This window comes from Macaca fascicularis, chromosome 9, assembly GCF_037993035.2.
Source record: "Macaca fascicularis isolate 582-1 chromosome 9, T2T-MFA8v1.1".
NCBI classification, from domain to species: domain Eukaryota; kingdom Metazoa; phylum Chordata; class Mammalia; order Primates; family Cercopithecidae; genus Macaca; species Macaca fascicularis.
In genome coordinates, this window is record NC_088383.1 from 103,478,416 (window position 1) to 103,498,304 (window position 19,889).

The 19,889-nt window shown below is 37.5% G+C and overlaps 1 protein-coding gene across 2 annotated transcripts in view; it reads left to right on the top strand.

The window, feature by feature from the left end:
* CYP2C18 (cytochrome P450 family 2 subfamily C member 18) overlaps positions 1-19,346 on the top strand; it is a 36,242-nt gene extending 16,896 nt beyond the window's left edge. The window contains exons 6-9 of one of the 2 annotated variants that reach the window (XM_005565995.5): positions 6,459-6,600; positions 10,362-10,549; positions 16,879-17,020; positions 18,845-19,346. In XM_005565995.5, the coding sequence (XP_005566052.3) occupies positions 6,459-6,600; positions 10,362-10,549; positions 16,879-17,020; positions 18,845-19,026 (654 nt within the window). In that variant the 3' untranslated portion in view covers positions 19,027-19,346. The remainder of the gene's footprint in view (positions 1-6,458; positions 6,601-10,361; positions 10,550-16,878; positions 17,021-18,844) is intronic. The other variant, XM_074002238.1, reaches the window with a different exon arrangement.
* Positions 19,347-19,889: the final 543 nt, after the last annotated feature.

A 19,889-nucleotide genomic window follows, 5' to 3' on the forward strand; every position in this document is an offset into this window, starting at 1 on the left:
GACAGTATGTTTTTTTTTTTTTTTTGAGACAGGGTCTCACTCTGGTTGCCCAGGCTGTAGTGCAGTGGCATGATCTTGGCCTCTACCTCCCGTGCTCAGGTGATTCTCCCACATCAGCCTCCTGAGTAGCTGGGATTACAGGCATGTGCCACTACAGCCAGCTAATTTATTGTATTTTTAGCAGAGACAGGGTTTTGCTATTTTGTCCAGGCTGGTCTCCAACTACTGGCCTCAAGCGGTCTGCCCGTCCTGGCCTCCTAGATTGCTGGGATTATAGAAGTGAACCATGCACCTAGATGATGGTAGCTTTTATGTAAGTTTTGAAATTGGAAAGTGTCAGTTCTCCAATTTTGTTCTTTCCCAAGATTGTTTTGGTTCTTAGCTATTTTGGTTATGTAAAGTTCCACATGAATTTTATGGTAATCTTGTCAATTTCTATTAAAAAGATAGCAAATATTTTGATATGGATCACTTTGAATCTGTAGATCAATTTGGGAAGTAATGCCATTTTAACAATATTAAGTCTTCCAATAGATGAACACGGGATGTCTTTCCATTTATTTAGGTCTTCTTTAATTTCTTTTAACAATGTTTTTTATCAACTAGCTTAATTTTGATAGGCTATTTGTACATAACCACTGATTTTTCAACTTCACTTAAGCAGACGGAAATATTACTATTGGTTTACAAGTGCTCTACTCTCCTTTCTGGCCTTGGTGTAATTTTGAGTTGATAAGCTTGGAAAACTGTGTTAAGTTTCTAAATGTTACCAATGGGCATGATGACCTTTGTCTGGCAAGTACATCTGTTGAGAGGATGGTTGATTACATAATATTAGGCATGCCACAGGTAACATGGAGATTATAACAACCTTATTAAATTAATGCTGTTCTAGAGGATTGAATAGGAAGAAATCATTTTTTGTATGTTAATTACTCCCTGTAATCAGTATTTTAAACTGTCCCATTGTTATGGTCAATTTTGTGTTACATATTTCCCTCATCTTAAACCAGCCTTAGTTGCCTTGCGAAGTGCTTTGTTCTTCCACTCTCCATTTTATTATTAATGGCATAAACTGCAATTACTTTTTCACCAACCAAATATAAGAACTCAATTCATTCAGTCCCTTGTCCTAAGCATCTCCATTGCCCTTACTCTCTCCTTCATCCTGTATAGGTGGTTAATGTCTAAACTCTCTGTCTTCATGTCTGTAGTGTCTCTTCAATTTCTATATTCTTATTCATTGCTGTGCTTGTTTACTAGATCAAGTTGATTATTACCTCACATCTGGAATACAATAATGGCTGGCCCCACCTTGTCTTGTCAATCTGTTCTCTTTCTCCATAATTTTGGATATGCTACCATGTTATCTTTTGCACATTTCCAAGTTCATAATGAGTCTGCAGGCAATATTGAGTCTAACTAAATTCTTTTTTTTTTTTCTCAGAGTTTTGCTCTGTTACCCAGGCTGGAATGCAGTGGCATGATTGTGGCTCACTGTAGTTTGACCTCTTGGACTCAAGTGATCCTCCCACCTCAGCCTCCCCAGTAGTTGGGACTGCAGGTGCACACCACCATGCCCAGATAATTAAAAATTTGTTTTTATAGAGATAGGGTGTCACTGTGTTTGCCCAGGCTGGAGTGGACCTCCTGAACTCAAGCAATCCTCCTGCCTCAGCCTCCCACAGTGCTTGGATTTAAGGCGTGAGCCACTGTGCCCAGTCTAAATTACTTATAATTCCTAATACAATGTAAATGGTTGTTATACTATATTTTTTAGGGAACAATGACAAGAAAAAAGTCTGTATATGTCCAATACAAACACTTTTATTTTCCGAATTTTATTCTTTTTTGTTTTAGAGGCAGAATCTTGTCCCGTTGCCCAAGCTGTTGTGCAGTGGTATGACCATAGCTCACTGCAGCCTGGAACTCCTGGGCTCAAGCAATTCTTCCACCTCAGCCTCCTGAGTATGTGGGACCACAGGTGCATGCCACCATGCCCAGCTAATTTTGTTTTTTTGTAGAGATAGGGTCTTTCCATGTTGCCTAGGCTAGTCTTGCACTTCTGGGCTCAAGCAATCCTCCATCTTGGCCTCCCAAAGTGCTGGGATTACAGACATGAGCCACCTCTCCTGGCCTCTTTTTCCAATTTTTTTTTTTTTTGATTTAAGGTTGGTTGAATCAATAGATGTGATATCCATGGATAGGAAGGTGGATTGTACTCTATTATTACCTATATTCAACTGGCTGTGCAATTTATTATTTTTTAAAAGAGAGATCAGATTTTCTCCTCCATTCTAACTGAGGCTTTATAGCCTTTGACTATCATCTCCCCTTTTCCCCCAACCCCCAAGCCCTCTGGCAATCAGCATTCTACTCTCTTCTATGAGTTAAGTTGTTTTAGATTCCACATATAAGTGAGAATATATGGTATTTGTTTTCCTGTTCCTGAACTGACTTATTTAACTTAGCATAATGTTCTGCAGTTCCATTCCTGTTATCACAAATAACAGAATTTCTTCATTTTTAAGACTGAATAGTATTCTATTGTATATATATGCCACATTTTCTTTATTTATCTATTGATGGACACTTAAGCTGATTCTATATATAGCTATTGGGAATCGTGCTGCAGTTTACATGGGAGTGCAGACATCTCTTTGACATACTGATTTCAAATCTTTTGAGTAAATGTCCATAAACCAAATTGCTGGATCATGTAATTCTATTTTTAGTTTTTTGAGGAAGCTTTTACTGTTTTCCATAATGGTTGCACTAACTTACATTCCCATCAACAGTGCACAAGTGTTTCCCTTTTTCCATATCTTCACCAACACTTGTTTTTTTTCTCTTTGATAATCGCCATTCTAACAGATGTGAGGTGATATCTCACTGTTTTTAATTTGTAACTTTCTAATGATTAGTGTTGAGCATCTTTTTCATGTATCTCTTAATCACTCATATGTCTTCTTTTTAGAAATATTCGGGTGATTTGCCCATTTCTTAATTGGATTATTTATTTTCTTTCTATAGAGTTAAGTTCCATATATATGATCGTGTGTGTGTGTGTGTATATATATATAGGTTTTTTTTGAGACAGAGTCTTACTCTGTTGCCCAGGGTGGAGTGGAGTGCAGTGGTGCAATCTCGGCTCACTGCAGCCTCTGCCTCCTTGGTTCAAGAGATTCTCCTGCCTCAGCCTCCCAAGTAGCTGGGATTAGAGGCATGAACCACTACACCTGGCTAATTTTTAAATTTTTAGTAGAGATGTGGGTTTCACCATGTTGGCCAGGCTGGTTTCGAACTCCTGACCTTGGGTGATCCACCTGCCTTGGTCTCCCAAAGTGATGGCATTACAGGTATGAGGCACCGCTCCCAGCCCTCTTATATATTTTGGATATTAATCCCTTATTAGATACAGGGCTTACAAATACTTCTCCTAATCCATATGTTGTCTCTTCACTCTGTTTTTTCCTTTGCTGTGCCGAGGCTTTTTAGTTTGACTTAATCCCATTTGTCTATCTTTGCTTTTGTTGCCTCTGCTTTAGGGGTAAAATCTAAACAATTATTGCCCAGATCAATGTCCTGTAGTTTTTCTTCAATCTTTTCTTCTAGTAGTTCACAGTTTCTGGTGTTATATTTAAGTCTCATGTTGAGTTGCTTGAGTATATGGTGTGAGATAAGCATTCAATTTTATTTAGCATATGGATATCCAGTTTTCTCACCATTTGTTTAAGAGACTGTCCCCTTTCCATTGCATATTCTTGGTACCTTTGTCTAAAATCAATTGTAGTGGCATGAGTTCTTTTCTGGCCCTCTATTGTATTCTGTTGGTTGATGTATCAATTTTTATGCCAGTACCATGCTGTTTTAATTACTATTAATTTGTAGTACAGCTTGAAATCAGGTAATGTGATGCCTCCAGCTTTGTTCTTTTCTACTAATGATTGCCTTGGCTATTTGGGTATTTTTGTGGTTCTATATGAATTTTTTTGCAATGACTTTTCCTGTATCTATGAGAGATAACATTGGAATTTTGATAGAGATTTCAATGAAACTGTAAATTGCTTTAGATAGTATAGACATTTTAACAATATCAACTCTTCCAATCCATGTATATGGTATCTCTTTTTAATTTGTGTCTTCTTCATTTTTTAATTAATATTTTATATTTTTCAGTGACTTTCACTTTTTTGGTTAAATTTACTCCTAAATACTTTATTTCTTTGATGCGATTGTAAATGGGATTGCTTTTAAAATTTCTTTTTCATATCATTTGTTGTTAGTGTGTAGAAACACTATCAATTTTTGTGTGTTGATTTTGTATCCTGCAACTTTACTGAATTTAATTATCAGTTCTAAGAGTTTTTTGATGATGTGTTTAAGATTTTCTGTATGTAAGATCATGCCATCAGCAGAGACAATTTTACTTCTTTTCTTATTTGGATGTCTTTCATTTACTTTTCTTGTCTCATGCTCTGGCTAGTACTTCCCATACTGTGTTGTATTGAAGTAGTGAGAGTGGGCATCCATATCTTTTTCCTGATCTTACAGGAAAATCCTTCAACTTTCCACTATTGAATATGAGGTTAGCTGTGCACTTGTCATATATGGACTTGTGTTGAGGCTAGTTAGAAGCTCCACTGTCAGGAGCAGCAATTTACAGAACATGCTAATAAGTCTCATCTAGGCAGAAACTTGGACTTTTGAGCTTCATCCCTTTCTCTGCCCTGATCCTAGAAAATTAAACCTCTGGAAGTGCTTGTTTGCCAATATAATACTGGTACTTTTTCTGGTGGTCTAGAGAGAGACTCCTGCATACTTAGCCCTCTCTCCTCCCAGAGTTGGTAAGTTAAGTGGATAGCTGTGGGGAACCTTAGAGTTAGGGTGTTAATGTGTGGTCTAAACCCTCTTTTCCCCAGGGAGAAGCTGGATGTTGGGGATTCCTTCTAAATTGTATGGTGTAGTGCCTGGGTGAGGTTGGTGCTGTAGCTTTTTCTTCCCAGTCTATGTGGATTTTTTTTTTTGTTGCCCCGTATATAGAAGTCTCTCAACTTGTTTCCGACTTTCTCTCAGAGGCAATTGATCTGTGAATGGATATTTATTTGGTGTATCCTTGGGTGGAAGGAGAGACTGGAGCCTCCTATTCTGCAATGTCACTATTGTGACACTGAGAATTGCAAAACCCTTGATTATGGTTTATAATGTATTTATGTCTCTAATTTACTTATTTCTATTTCTAGCAATTAAGATTGTGTGTATACAAATAAGAAAAAAAACCCAATTAACATGGCTTAAACAAATAATGTGTTTATTTATTTCACATAAAGTGTGTCATGTTGGACAGCGTAGAACTAGTACTGTAGCCCTGAAGCATCCTAGAACCAGGTGCCTGCCATTTTTGATCCCCACACTTACAACACGAACCTTCATCTTGATTATTATTATTATTTTTTTGAGACAGGATCTCTCTTTGCCATCCAAGCTGAAGAGCAGTGGCATGAACATGCTTCACTGCAGCCTTGACTTCCTGGGCTCATGTGATTCTCTGCGTCAGCCTCCCATGTAGCTGGGACCACAGATATGTGCCATTCACGTGGTTTTTTGATTTTTTTTTTTTTTTTGTGAAGGAGTTTTGCTCTATCACCCAGGATAGAGTGCAGTGCTGCAACCTTGGCTCACTGCAACCTCCATCTCCTGGGTTCAAGAGATTCTCGTAGCTCAGCCTCCCAAGTAGCTGAGATTACAGGCGCATGCCATCATGCCTGGCTAGTTTTTGTGTTTTTAGTAGAGACTATATTTTACCATGTTGCCCAGGCTGGTCTCAAACTCCTGACCTCAGGTGACCTGCCTGTCTTGGCCTCCCAAAGTGCTGGGATTACAGGCATGAGCCACCATGCCTGGCCAATTTTTTGATTTTTTTTTTTTTTTTTTTTTAGAGCCAGGGAGTCTCACTTGTTGCCCAGGCTGGTGTCAAACTCCAGGACTCAAGTGATCCTCCTGCCTCGGCATCCCAAAGTGTTGGGATTACAGGCATGAGCCACCACAGATGGCTTTGTTATGATTCTTAAATACTCGTGTTCCAAGGTGGTATCTATACCACCTCTACCTTCATATATGTGTTTTGAGTAAAAAGGAGAGAGAGAAAGTACCATCAGCAGGTACCTGCTTATGTGTCATAGACAAGAAATATGTTTCGTGGCCAACACAGCTTCTACTTATAAGTGAGAACATTCTATACTTGGAAATAGAATTTTTAGGCAAGCAATGGATAAGCAGGAATGGGAAATGAACTATTTTACATTCTCTGCCACACTGTGCAATTGTTGTAGTTTTAATACTGCACTCTGTAGTTTCCAAATTTCCTTATCTTTAGAACAACCTGATATATTTTGGATTTTTTGTACTTTCATATGCTGGCACACTATCAAATAATTAAATGATGAAATAATTTTTAGGAAAGGCACAATCTACAGTCTGAATTTACTATTGAAAGCTTGATAGCCACTGTAACTGATATGTTTGGAGCTGGAACAGAGACAACAAGCACCACCCTAAGATTTGGACTCCTGCTTCTGCTGAAGTACCCAGAGGTCACAGGTATGATGATACCATAGGTGAGCAGGGTGATTTTCAGAAAAGATGTTGGGAAGACACTGCTATTGTCCTCCATCTTGTTTCTCTTAGAGAAGCTTCATTATTGAAATTTCTGTGCCATTGGCTCTAAGTTGTCTAAATACGATGAAGGGGTAAGAATGAGATGAATTTGCACAACAGGGAAGAGGGACTGAGAGAGGTGAAGACAGTGTGATCACTAGCAAAAGTAATAAAACCCTGGATTTAAGTGACTAAATACTCTGAATAAAGTGTCTAGATTTCATGGGAGAAGATTTGTAGCAGGCACAGACATGATGAATTGGCCTAGGATTATATGTTGGTTTTCTTAAGAAGAGACTACTTTGTTGCAATTTCTTTTTTGAAATGAGTAGAAATTTTATTTCACTAAAAACCATGTCTACAAAATTCCATTTTCCAGCAGAACAGACCACTTTGAGTAATAGATATGCTCTTTTTTTCTTTTTTTGAGACAGAGTCTCGCTCTGTCGCCTAGGCTGAAGTGCAGTGGTGCAATCTTGGCTCACTGCAACCTCCGCCTCCTGGGTTCAAGTGATTCTCCTGCCTCAGCCTCCCGAGTAGCTGGGATTACAGGTGTACCCACCACACTGGCTAATTATTTTGTATTTTTAGTAGAGACAGGGTTCCACCATGTTAGTCAGGCTGGTCTCGAACTCCTGACCTCAAATGATCCTCCCACATCAGCCTCCAAAAGTGCTGGGATTACAGGCGTGTGCCACTGTGCCCAGCCAGGTATGCTCTTACAGATCTTCTCTTATTCTGAAAATGTAGTGTTTTAATGCTGGGACAGTAAAGACAGAGACTCTTTTTATTTTTAATTTTTATTATTGGCAATTCTTTTATGGTTGGTTTGATACCATTTTTTAATGTTTTGGTAAATTTCTATTTTTTTAGGGGTACAAGTGCAATTGCGTTCATGAATCTATTCCCTAATGGTGAAGTATGGGCTTTTAGTGTACCCATCACCTGAATAGTGTACATTGTTCCCAATAGGTAACATTTCATCCCTCACCTCCCTCCCACCTTTCCACCTTTTGGAATCTCCAGTGTCTATTATTCCACTCTGTATGTCTCTGTGTACCCATTGTTTAGCTTCCACTTGTAAGTGAGAACGTGTGGTTTTTGACTTTCTATTTTGAGTCTTTGCACTTAGGATAATGGCCTACAGTTCCATCCATGTTGCCACAAAAGACATGATTTCATTCTTTTACATAGCTGAGTAGTAGTGCATGGTATGAGTTTGTGTGTGTGTGTGTGACACTACTAGATGCAGATTTTTAAACCCCACACATAACTTTTTAGTTGATTTTATGAATATGCCTTGGTGAATAGTGCTGCAGTAAACATATGAATGCAGATGTCTTTTTGATAAAATGATTTCTTTTATTTTGGATAGATACCCAGTAGTGGGATTGCTGGATCAAAGGATAGTTCTATTTTTGATTCTTTGGGAAATACTATTTATTGAAGTGTATAGTGGATATTCTAGAAATTTGATGAGATAGCCTGAGAAAATCTGTGTAGTCTGGGAAGTATTTTAAGCATGTAGCTGTATAATAAAGGTGTATGCTATTTAAGTAGAAAATGTGCCTGAGGAGTTTTATGATTATCAAAATTTGCACCTAGAAAAATGGTACTTGTCAATATTTTTTCTTAGGATCAATAGTTTTATCTTTTACAAACAACTTTTTTTTTTTCCTTCAAATTTTGTATTTATCTATGAGCAGATTCTGGCTCTGCATAGCCTATTAGCCACACATTTGTTTTTCTGGGGTCAGAATCACACTGAAATGATGTTAAATTTATTACATATGAGAATTACTCCTGTTAAAGTTAGAGTACAACCATCAAGTCTTTAACAAACTTCTGAGACACAGGGAGCAGATAGAAGGATGGTAACCAATTTGGCAGAGAGATTGAAGTTGCAACCTAAGGGTCATAAGAATTTGTGTTGCTATAGTCCCTGTAAGGCTGAGTATTCAAAAGAACCAAGACCCAAAGAACACAGAGGGAGAATGAAGCAGAAAACAGAAAATTCTCCCTGCCTAGATTCCCTCCACAACTTCATTTGTCAACTAATTGTTTTTTCCCCACAGAAAAGGGAGGTTCACTCTCTAGAGAAACTGAACCTAAGAGGCTCACTCATACACAACAGACAGAGACAGGGAAAGAGTGAGGGGTTAAGTAAGAGTCCACTTGAATTCTGAGGCCTTTAGCGCCTTTCTGCATCTTGTTCCTAAAATTCAGCAGTCAGGTGTAAACTCCTGAGAATAAGTAGCACCAGTGGAAAGACCTCCATTTTTCACCATTTAGATAGAAAATTCTTACCAAATGTCCAGCAAAGTGAATGAAATGGAAAATATTCATCTAAGACACCAGGCCATGAAATTTTAGAACATCAGAGTTAAAGGGAAAGTGATAAAAACATTCAGAGATAAATTAGTTCACCTATAAAGGATCAGGAATCAGAATGACATTAGAATTCTCAAGAGCAGCCGTCATCTTGTGTATTTATAGATAAAGAATATTTTCAGACCTGCAAGTGGGCAAAAAAATTTTATCCTTTGTGTTTATTTTCTTAGATACTAGAGAATATTTTCCATCTAAATATCTGAAACCAAGTCAGAGGAAGTCAGGGACTGCAGGTCTCAGGAGACTTCATGTAGGAGGATGGAAGTGTCAGGGAGGCTGCTGGACACCCGGCCTAGAAAACAAATGCTTTAGAATGGACCAGGTGGATAATGGAGGTGTGAGGGAAGACATTAAGGGCAAAGAGAAGTTGATTGATTATTTGATTATTTTTAGTATTTAGAGAATTATTAGTGAGAGTTTGAAACATTTCTGAGCTTTCTCAGTAATTCTAAATTGGCATAAAATTAGAATTGAAATAGATACACTTAAGTCCAAGAATATACAAAAAAGGAGACATAATTACAGCAGCCCCACTTGTGATCAATATTTATGAAATAATAATGATGTGAACATGAGTATTAATATAATACAAATGTGATATAAATACACTGGGGAAACTAGAGTAGGGGGAAGTGTGAGTGTGTGTGTGTGTTTCTGTTTGTGCGTGTGTGTCTATTTGTTATGGGTTGGTGATGGAGAAAGTCCTCATCTTTCTTACCATGAAATTTTAGAAATTTTCTAAAAATAAATTTAAAAAATCAAAAGAGAGTCATTTAGAAATATGAATATAAATTTCAGAAGAAACTTCTAGAATGTTTCAGCATGGCCACCTTTGTGGAGTGTGAGGATGAGAGAGAATATCATTTCAAGTTTCAAATAAACATATGCACACAATACACAAATCTGCCCATACATATAGATCTGTTAGTAGAATTAAAGTTTTAAAACGTTATATATTATTCTGATACAACATTAATTTGATTTTTTTCTTTCTTCAAGAACAGTAATTTCTTGAGTTTATAATATACTAAATATTTATATTTTGAAGCATTTTATCATTTATATTTGTACTGATTATCCTGTATGCTAATATGTAGGTGGTTACAGATTTATCTTAATACTTAGCTTGTAGCAGAGTTAGATGTATCTATAATGTAGTAATTTCTTCTCTAAGTCTAGGTGTACTTTCAGTCCTATAATTTAAGTTTATAATGATGTCGGGACCCCTTCATTATGCTTCTTGTAACCTGAATTGCTACAGCAAATGTGCCATTTTTGTCCTTTTCCATCATTTCTTACTTGTGTCTTACCAGCTAAAGTCCAGGAAGAGATTGAATGTGTGGTTGGCAGAAACCGGAGCCCCTGCATGCAGGACAGGAGTCACATGCCCTACACAGATGCTGTGGTGCACGAGATCCAGAGATACATTGACCTCATCCCCACAAACCTGCCCCATGCAGTGACCTGTGATGTTAAATTCAGAAACTACCTCATTCCTAAGGTAAGTTTGTTTCTCCTACACCTCCATGCTCTTGAAGTCCCCAGATTCATAGTATGGTCCCAATCCTCTAACAACACGTGATGAGAGACATGTAAAATTCATGCTTGGGGCAGCTTTCTGGACTCTGCTGTTTCCATTCCAGTTTGTTCCTATGAAGGTTTATAACAGTTCTCAGTATCTAGCAGTTTATGTCTTCCAAATTTGTTCTGCTTCTGTAATAATTTTTTGTGGCTATTCTCAGGTGTTTACATTTCCAAATAAATGTTTAAAGTATCAATTTGTCAATTTCCCAAAACACTGTGCTGGGATTTTTATCATGGTGACATTAAATCTTTAGATCAATTAAGAAAGAATTGAGGTCCTGACAGGTTGAATCTTTCAATTCATGGATATGATTATGCTCTTAATTTATTTGGACTTTCTTCTATTTTGTCAGTAATGTTTTGTCTTCAGTTCAGTGGCTTTCACATGTATTATATTTTTTTCTGAAATAAATGATATTTTGATGTAATTGTAAGTTGTGTATATAATATATAATAGTAAATATGTAATATATAATATAAAATAAATATATATAATATTAAAAATATTTTCAAAACAGAGTCTTGCTATGTTGCACAGATTGATCTTCTGGCTCAAGAAATCCTCCACCTCATCCTCTTAAGTAGCTGGGATTAGAGATGTGTGCCACTGCACCTGGCTTTTACATAATATACTCAAAAAAATGCCTTTTCCATTTCTTTGTTTCTGGCACATGGAAATATAATTGATTTTATTATTTTGATGATCTTACATCAAGCAAATTTACTTAGCATTGCTAATGTTTTGTTTGTAAATTTATTTGTAATTTCTATGTATCCTGTGATCTGTTTTAATATTTATTTCTTATTTTTCAATTCTTATAACTCAATTTTATCTTTATTGCTTTATTTCGCGGTTAGGATTTCCAGGACAGTGTTGAATAATTCATGATGGTGGGCATCCTTGTTTCATGTATGATGTTCAGGATGAGTGGAGGTTTAACATCTCACCAGTGAGAACAATGTTTTATGTATATTTTTGTAATTAAAAAATCAGATTAGAGAAGGTTGCCTTCTCCTACTTTTGATGATTTTTTTCTGGTCATGAATGTTTATACAATTTGATCAAATGGAGTCTCTGCATCAATTAATATGGCCATATATTTTGTCCTGCATATACATATAATATATATATTAGTTAAAATACACACAAATGCACACACAGAGACATACACAGCTGGATTTTATTCGCTACATTTTTTTCAGGTTGTTTGAACTTATATTTATAAGAGACATCAGTTTGCAATTTTTCTTCCTCAAAATTTTCTTGTCAGATTTCTGATATTGAGGAAATGTTGGCTTTATAAAATAAGGAAGATAATGTTCCCTATTATGATTGTTTTTATAACCTTTTCTCACTCTCTATTCTTTTTGTGCTCACTTAGTTCTGTCTTTGGAGTGACTCATAAGTTTTGGTTAAGTGCCAGTTATGACATATGAAAAAATGCAGAACGTCAGATGAAGTTCATCTTCTTCCAGAAAGGGTTCATCCCTCCTGTGCTAGGCAGACAGAATTATGCAACACCTTCTACCTTCATTCAGAATTAGATATGAACACGGTTGAAAATTTTTTTTTTTCAATTTTTTTATTATACTTTAAGTTCTGGGATACATGTGCAGAATGTGCAGTTTTGTTACATAGGTATACACGTGCCATGGTGGTTTGCTGCACCCATCAACCTGTCACCTACATTAGGTATTTCTCCTAATGTTATCCATCCCTTAGGCCCCCCCCCCCACCCCCTACAGGCCCTGGTGTGTGATGTTCCCATCCTGTGTCCTTATTGTTCAACTCCCACTTATGAGTAAGAAAATGCGGTGTTTGGTTCTCTGATCTTGTGATAGTTTGCTGAGAATGATCGTTTGCAGCTTCATCCATGTCCCTGCAAAGGACATGAAATCATCTTTTTTATGGTTGCATAGTATTCCATGGTGTACATGTGTCACATTTTCTTAATCCAGTCTATCATTGATGGACATGTGGGTTGGTTCCAAGTCTTTGCTATTGTGAATAGTGCCGCAATAAACATATGAAACACAGTCAGAAATTGACTGTAGCCATCAGCTGACCTCTCTGAGGTTCCCCTATGTCTGCAACCCTGAGTAATTTTTGTCTCAGCAGCTTTTCCAGTGCCTTCTAACACATGGCTTCTGTGTTTACTGAGACTTTTTAGTTGCTATGCTGCAAGTTGCTCCATTCCACTTGAAGCAAGTACATTATGCCATTATAAAGAAATAAAATAACAAAAATTTAACTTTGAGAGGAAAAGGGATTGGAGTTTGTTAAGGATGAAGTCACTATTGCCATCTTATAGGGAAGAGGGAATTCTGAATGTCTGTATTGTGCCGTGTGGAATCCACTAGACACAGGTACCTATTGAGCACTGGAAATGTAATGAATGCAACTAAGGAACTGGAATTAACATTTTATTTAGTTTTCATTACTTTAAATTTAAATACAAATAACCATGGATTATTCATGGCTACCATACTACACAACACATATCTAAGTTTTCAATTTTCTGTAATACAGGGTTGGAAATATCTCATTCTCAATTATGCTGTACTAAAAGCCTGAATAGCTAAAAACAATTTAAGGTGGGTGCAATTTCATTTGGCTAAACCTTTACTTGCATGGATTGAATGTATTTTTATTCCTTATTTATCATACTTTGTATAAATATTTATGATTTGCTAAAGAAAAGGTCAGCCAGGTGTGGAGGCTCAGACTTGTAATCCCAGCACTTTGGGAGGCCAAAGTGGAAGGATCATTTGTACCCAGGAGCTGGAGGCCAGCCCGGGCAACATAGTGAAACCCTATCTCTACAGAAAATAAAAAAAATTAGCTGGGTGTAGTGGCATGTGCCTGTAGTCCCAGCTACTTGGGAGGCTGAAGTGGGAGGATTGCTGGAGCCCGAGAGGTTGAGGCTGCTGTGAGCTATGGTCATACCACCGCACTGCAGCCTGGGTGACAGAGCAAGGCCCTGTCTCAAAAAAAAAAAAAAAAAAGGAAAAAAGAAAAGAAATATCACGTATTCAATTATTTGGTATCTCCCCACTCCCACATTATTGGGAGTATTAGAAAATCTATAGCAACTATTATGTATCATAATATCTTTCTAGAATGAATATATTTGTGTGTAGGCATATAGTATACATATAATATATGGAAATGTTTATACATCTACATTTTACTCTGTACATTTATCTGCATTTATCTATCATCTATCTACCTATGTAATCTGTCACATTTAACACCTAAGTACTTCGGTTTATAATTCCCCAAAACAAGGACTTTCTCCTACATAATAATAATAATAACATTCACACTCAATGAATTATTATCAATAGGTTAATATTATCTAATATCTTACAATTACATTTTCCCAGTTATACTAAAATATCTCTTATAGCTTTTTTTTGGTGGACTTCCTGTAGTCCAGTCAAGGAACAAGCTTTTAATTTGGTTATCTTGTTTTGTTAGTCCTCTCTCATTACTAACAGTTTTTTTTAGTTTGTTTCACTTTAATACACTGACAGTTTTTAAAAGTCCTGTCCCCTTGTTATGTAAAATGTTGCTCAGTCTGGTTTTGTTTGAATGCTTTTTTGACAAGTAGATTCCAGTTATGTGTTTTTGGCAAGAAAGTTACGTAGGTGACGTTATATATGTGCTACTGCATCACGTGTGCAGTCCACATTTTGTAACGGTGTGTCTGCTAGTCTCTCCATTGTTGGGGTTCTGTTTTTCATATACAGTTAATAAAAAGATGGCATGGTACTTTAAGGTCTTGTGAATATTACTTTCCCAATTAATTTATCCAGTAGTTTTAAAGTTAATGGATGATCCTTGCTTGAATCTATGGTCCTACCTGAATGGCTGCAAAAATGATGATTTTTCTACTTTTATCATTCCTTATGTGTTTTTTAGGTTGGGTTCATCTATAATGAAGAGTTCTCCCACATGTTTTAATGAAAAGAAACGTATAACACTTCTGTGATCAACCCTTCAATTGATTTTAGTGTACTTGTTGATATTATCTCAGAAGTCATTTTTAATAGATCAGACCTCCATTTAAAAAAACCCTATGAACAGATTCCAAATTCTCCTGACTCTTTAAGTGCCAGCAGAGGCTTCTATTTAAAAATCTTCATCTGGAAGTCCTTGTCAGAGCAATCAGGCAAGAGAAGGAAAGAAAACGTATTCAAATAGGAAAAGAAGAAATCAAACTATCTCTCTTCACTGACGATATGATTGTACACCTAGAAAACCCTGAAGACTCTGCCAAAAGGGCCCCTGGAAGTGATAAATGACTTCAGTAAAGTTTCAGGATACAAAATAAATGTACAAAAATCAATAGCATTTTTACATATCAGTAATGTTCAAGCTGACAGCCAAATCAAGAACGCAATCCCATTTACAATAGCCACAAAACATTAAATCCCTAGGAATACATCTAACTAAGGCAGTGAAAGATCTCTATAAGGAAAACTACAAAACACTACTGAAAGAAATCGTAGATGACACAAACAAATGGAAAATCATTCCATTCTCATGGATTGGAAGAATCAATACCGTTAAAATGGCCATACTGCCCAAAGCAATCTACTGATTCAATGCTATTCCTATCAGACTACCAGTGTCTCTTGTAAAATTCATATGGAAACAAAAAAGAGCCTGAATAGCCGAAACAAACCTAAGCAAAGAGAGCAAAGCTGGAGTCATCGTGCTACCAGACTTCAAACTATGCTATAAGGCTACAGTAACCAAAAAAGCATGGTACTGGTACAAAAACAGATACACAGACCCATAAAACATAATAGAGAACCCAGAAATAAAGCTGCATATCTACAGCCATCTGATCTTCAACAACGCTGACAAAAAATAGACAGTGGGAAGGGACTCCCTATTCAATAAATGATGCTGGGATGGCAGGGTAGCCATACGCAGAATGAAACTGGACCCCATCCTTTCACCATATACAAATATGAACTCAAGATGGATTAAAGTTTTAAATGTAAGACATCAAACTTTAAGAATTGCAAGAGAAATACCTAGGAAACACCATTGTGGACATTGGCCTTGGGAAAGAATTCATGACTAAGTCCTCAAAAGCAATCACAATGAAAAAAAATTGATATGTTAATTAAAATTGATGCATTAGTTACAAACTAAAGAGCTTCTGCATAACAAAAGTAACTATTAACAAGGTAGACAGACAACCTACAGAATGGGAGGAAATATTTACCAAGTATGCATCTGACAATGGTCTAATGTCCTATAAGGTAATTAAACAATTGAACAAACAAAAAACAATGCCATTAAAAAGTGGGGAAGACATGAACAGACACTTCTCAAAAGACAACAAGTGGCCAATAAACATGAAAAAATGCTTCACATCACTAACCAGAGAAATGCAAATCAAAACCAAAATGGGATACCATCTCACATCAGTCAGAATAGCAATGATTAAAAGGCAAAAAATACTATTCACAATGGCAAAGGATTGGAATCAACATAATGCCCACCAACAGTGGAATGGATAAAAAAAGGTGGTACAAATACACCAGGAAACAGTATGCAGCCATAAAAATGAATTAAATATTGTCTTTCATAGCAACATAGATGCAGTTGGAGTGAATTAACGCAGGAACAGAAAACCAACTATTGTACATTCTCACTTACAAGGGGGAGTTAAACATCAGTACTCATGGACATAAAGATGGCAACAGTAGACACTGGGGACTGCTAGATGGGGGCTGGAGGGAAGGAAGGGTTGAAAAACTACCTGTTGCGTGCTGTGCTCTCTACTTGGGTGATGGAATTATTTGTACCCCAAACCTCAGCATCACACAATATACCCGTGTAACAATCCTGCAAACAAACAACAACAAAAAAAGGTAATCCATGTGTGAGATATGTGAAAACTGAAGTGATGAAATACGACAGCAAGTGGGGATGTACACCAGGGTCCAAGCTTGATGATAAACAGGGGATTCAGAAGGATACCCCATGTACTCAAATGCTCAGGACTTCAAATGCAATTAATTGGAGGGGACTTTATTAAAGTCACTGCCACTTGCCTTAAATTCATCCTGCTTCTTACTAGGTCTGTCTACGTGGGAATGTAACTTCTTTGGACCTCAATTTTCTTATCTATTGATCAAAGAAATTGGACTAGGTGATTTCCATCGCTTCTTCCCACTCTTTGACTTCTTTATAACTTAGTTTGTCTGTTTTGCTATTTCCAGGGCACGACCATAATAACATCACTGACTTCTGTGCTGCACAATGACAAAGAATTCCCCAACCCAGAGGTGTTTGACCCTGGCCACTTTCTGGATAGGAGTGGCAACTTTAAGAAAAGTGACTACTTCATGCCTTTCTCAGCAGGTAATAGATATTCATTTTCATCTGTCCTTCAGGTGACATGATACCTTTTTGGGATCATTTGACTCTTACATGATGCCTCCTGTGGGGTCTGGCTGAATTGCTTTGCAGATCATTAGCACCGTTCCCTATGCCTATGCGATTTCCCTGCTGATGAACATCCCCATTATTGGGCCAGATTAATGGGGCTTTGGGGAGTTGATCCTGTTTTTCAAACTGAAAAAGCTAGAGTGTAGGTTAATTTAATTCTGCCTCTAGATACATCACTGAGCTACCCAAGAGCTCCTCTTACTGGGTGAAACTTATTTAGACATTTCTCATCTGCTATGAGAAAGGTATCTAATTCCATGACTTTGAATATCTGCCCTGTGGTGTCCTTTGCTCCCTAGACTGAGCTCTAGGTATCTGAGCTCAGAAGTATCTGAGAGCAGAGAATGGGCTCCTAAGAGGCTCACTTCTGATTTAGAGAAGTAGACAAGTAAACAGATCATTGTAATATAGTAGGAGGAAGGCTGCCAGAGGGGAAAGCACAGGATGTTGGGGAGCTCAGCAGGGGAAGCTGCCTGCTTCCTGCTCATTCACAGGCCATAACACTTCCAAGAGGAAGGAAACTTAAGCTACCTCATTGGAGCAGGAAGCCGGACAAGAAGAGAAGGCAGGGAACTTTTACAGAGGTAATGGACCACAGTAGCAGGACATTTTTTGTAGATCTAGGTGGTTAGCACCTGCCAACAAATTTCAGGGTCAGGAAACCCTGAGAATATGGAAGAATAGTCTGCGATTATTCCAGAGTACCTTGATCTCCCTTCACTCATGATCATACATCTTGGATATTCAATCTCTACAGCTAAAGTGTGTGGTGAGTCTGTGGACATAGAGTTCCCTTCATTTTTTTCTCTGGCTTTTGATCTCTGCTTTGGATCTGGCACTGTATACACTAATAATGTCAAGAACTGAGACCTTTTAAGGATCTCACGTTTTAGCAGGATAGAAAAACAATACACAGATAATACAATTCCAGGTGATTCATGCTTCAGCGGAAGCATGAATATGATGAGGAAACCTAGAGAGGGTGAGTTTCTATTGACTAGGGATCACAGAAATCAAAAAGAGGAAATGACATGAGACATAAATTCTGAAGGAAGCATAAGAGTAGAGCTTTTTAGACAGATGGGACGGCAAGGGATAACGCTTGAAACTTTGTGGTGTGTTGGAGATTGATGAAGAATGGATATGCCTGGAGCTGAGAGTGGAGGAGATGAACAATGGAAGATGTGATATAGAATGTCAGCCTGGAAACAGAATGGGAAGAGTCAGGTCAAGCCATTTGGCCCTTATCCCATAGGACAGATGGGTGTCGTTTAAAGTTGTAAAGTGAGAGAGTGACATGTTTAGACATGTACTTTTGAAAGTACACTAGGAAAAAATCTTTGGCTAAATATTGTGCCAGAGGTACAAAGGGGAACACAGTATATGAGCCTTCTCCTTTCAGCCCTTCTTCCCTGTGAGTGCATTTCTAGAAAAAGACTGATGGAAACTAGTAGTGTCAAAAGAGCAGTTATAATGTGGGAATACTTAGTGAAGTGCATGGCATAGAGCTGATACTCTATAAATATTTGTTGAGTGAAGGGTACTTAGTAACATAAGATATTAAGTAGATAGGAAGTGTATCCATTTTTCTTTCTGTGTATCCAACCTTCCTTCCAGCCATTCTGCCTTCGATCCATCCATCTATTTAATCATTTATCAAATAGTTACTGCATACTTTTTGTGACTGTTCGTGACCTAATGTTCAGGGAACAAATCGTCTATGTCTGTTATTTTCAGGAAAACGGATGTGTGTGGGAGAGGGCCTGGCCCGCATGGAGCTGTTTTTATTCCTGACCACCATTTTGCAGAACTTTAACCTGAAATCTCAGGTTGACCCGAAGGATATTGACATCACCCCCATTGCCAATGCATTTGGTCGTGTGCCACCCTTGTACCACCTCTGCTTCATTCCTGTCTGAAGAAGGGCAGATGGTCTGGCTGCTGCTGTGCTGTCACCTGCAATTCTCCCTTATCGGGGCCATCACCCTCTTCCTTCCCACCATGAGAGATATCTTCTCTGACTTGTCAACCCACATCTTCCCATTCCCTCAAGATCCAGTGAACAACCCCCATTAAAGAGAGTTTCTTGGGTCACTGCATACATATATCTGCTATTCTCCACACTCTGTAACACTTGTATTGACCACCACATATGCTAATACCTATCTACTGCTCAGTTGTTAATATGTTATCACTATAAAACAAAGAAAAATGATTAATAAATGACAATTCAGAGCCATTTATTCTCTGCATGTTCTAGATAAAAAGGATTATTATTTGCTGGGTCAGTTCTTAGATTTCTTGCTTTTGAGTAAAATGAAAGTGAGAAATGAAAGAAAATAGAATGTGAAGAGGCTATGCTGGACCTCATAATGTTAAGCACAAAAAGGGAGAAAGGTAAGAGGGTAGGAAAGCTGTTTTGGCTGAGAATCACCTAGAATTACTAGAGATCTGGATTTGGAACAGAAAAATTATGTCCAGAAGCAGCTGTAACCTGTAGGGAAATACTGAAACAATCAGCCATAAGAGGAATGAACATTAAGTATTTGAATTCATGATCTGATTTTGTGTTACTGTAAACACAAGATCAAGATTTGGATAATCTTTTTCCTTTGTGTTTCCAACTTAGGTCATGTCTAAGTTATAATCACTTATAAGTGAGAACATTATAATCACTTATAAGTGAGAACATGCACTACTTGGTTTTCTGTTCCTATGTTAGTTCTCTTAGAATAATGGCCTCCAGCTCCATCTATGTTCCTGCAAAGGACGTGATCTTGTT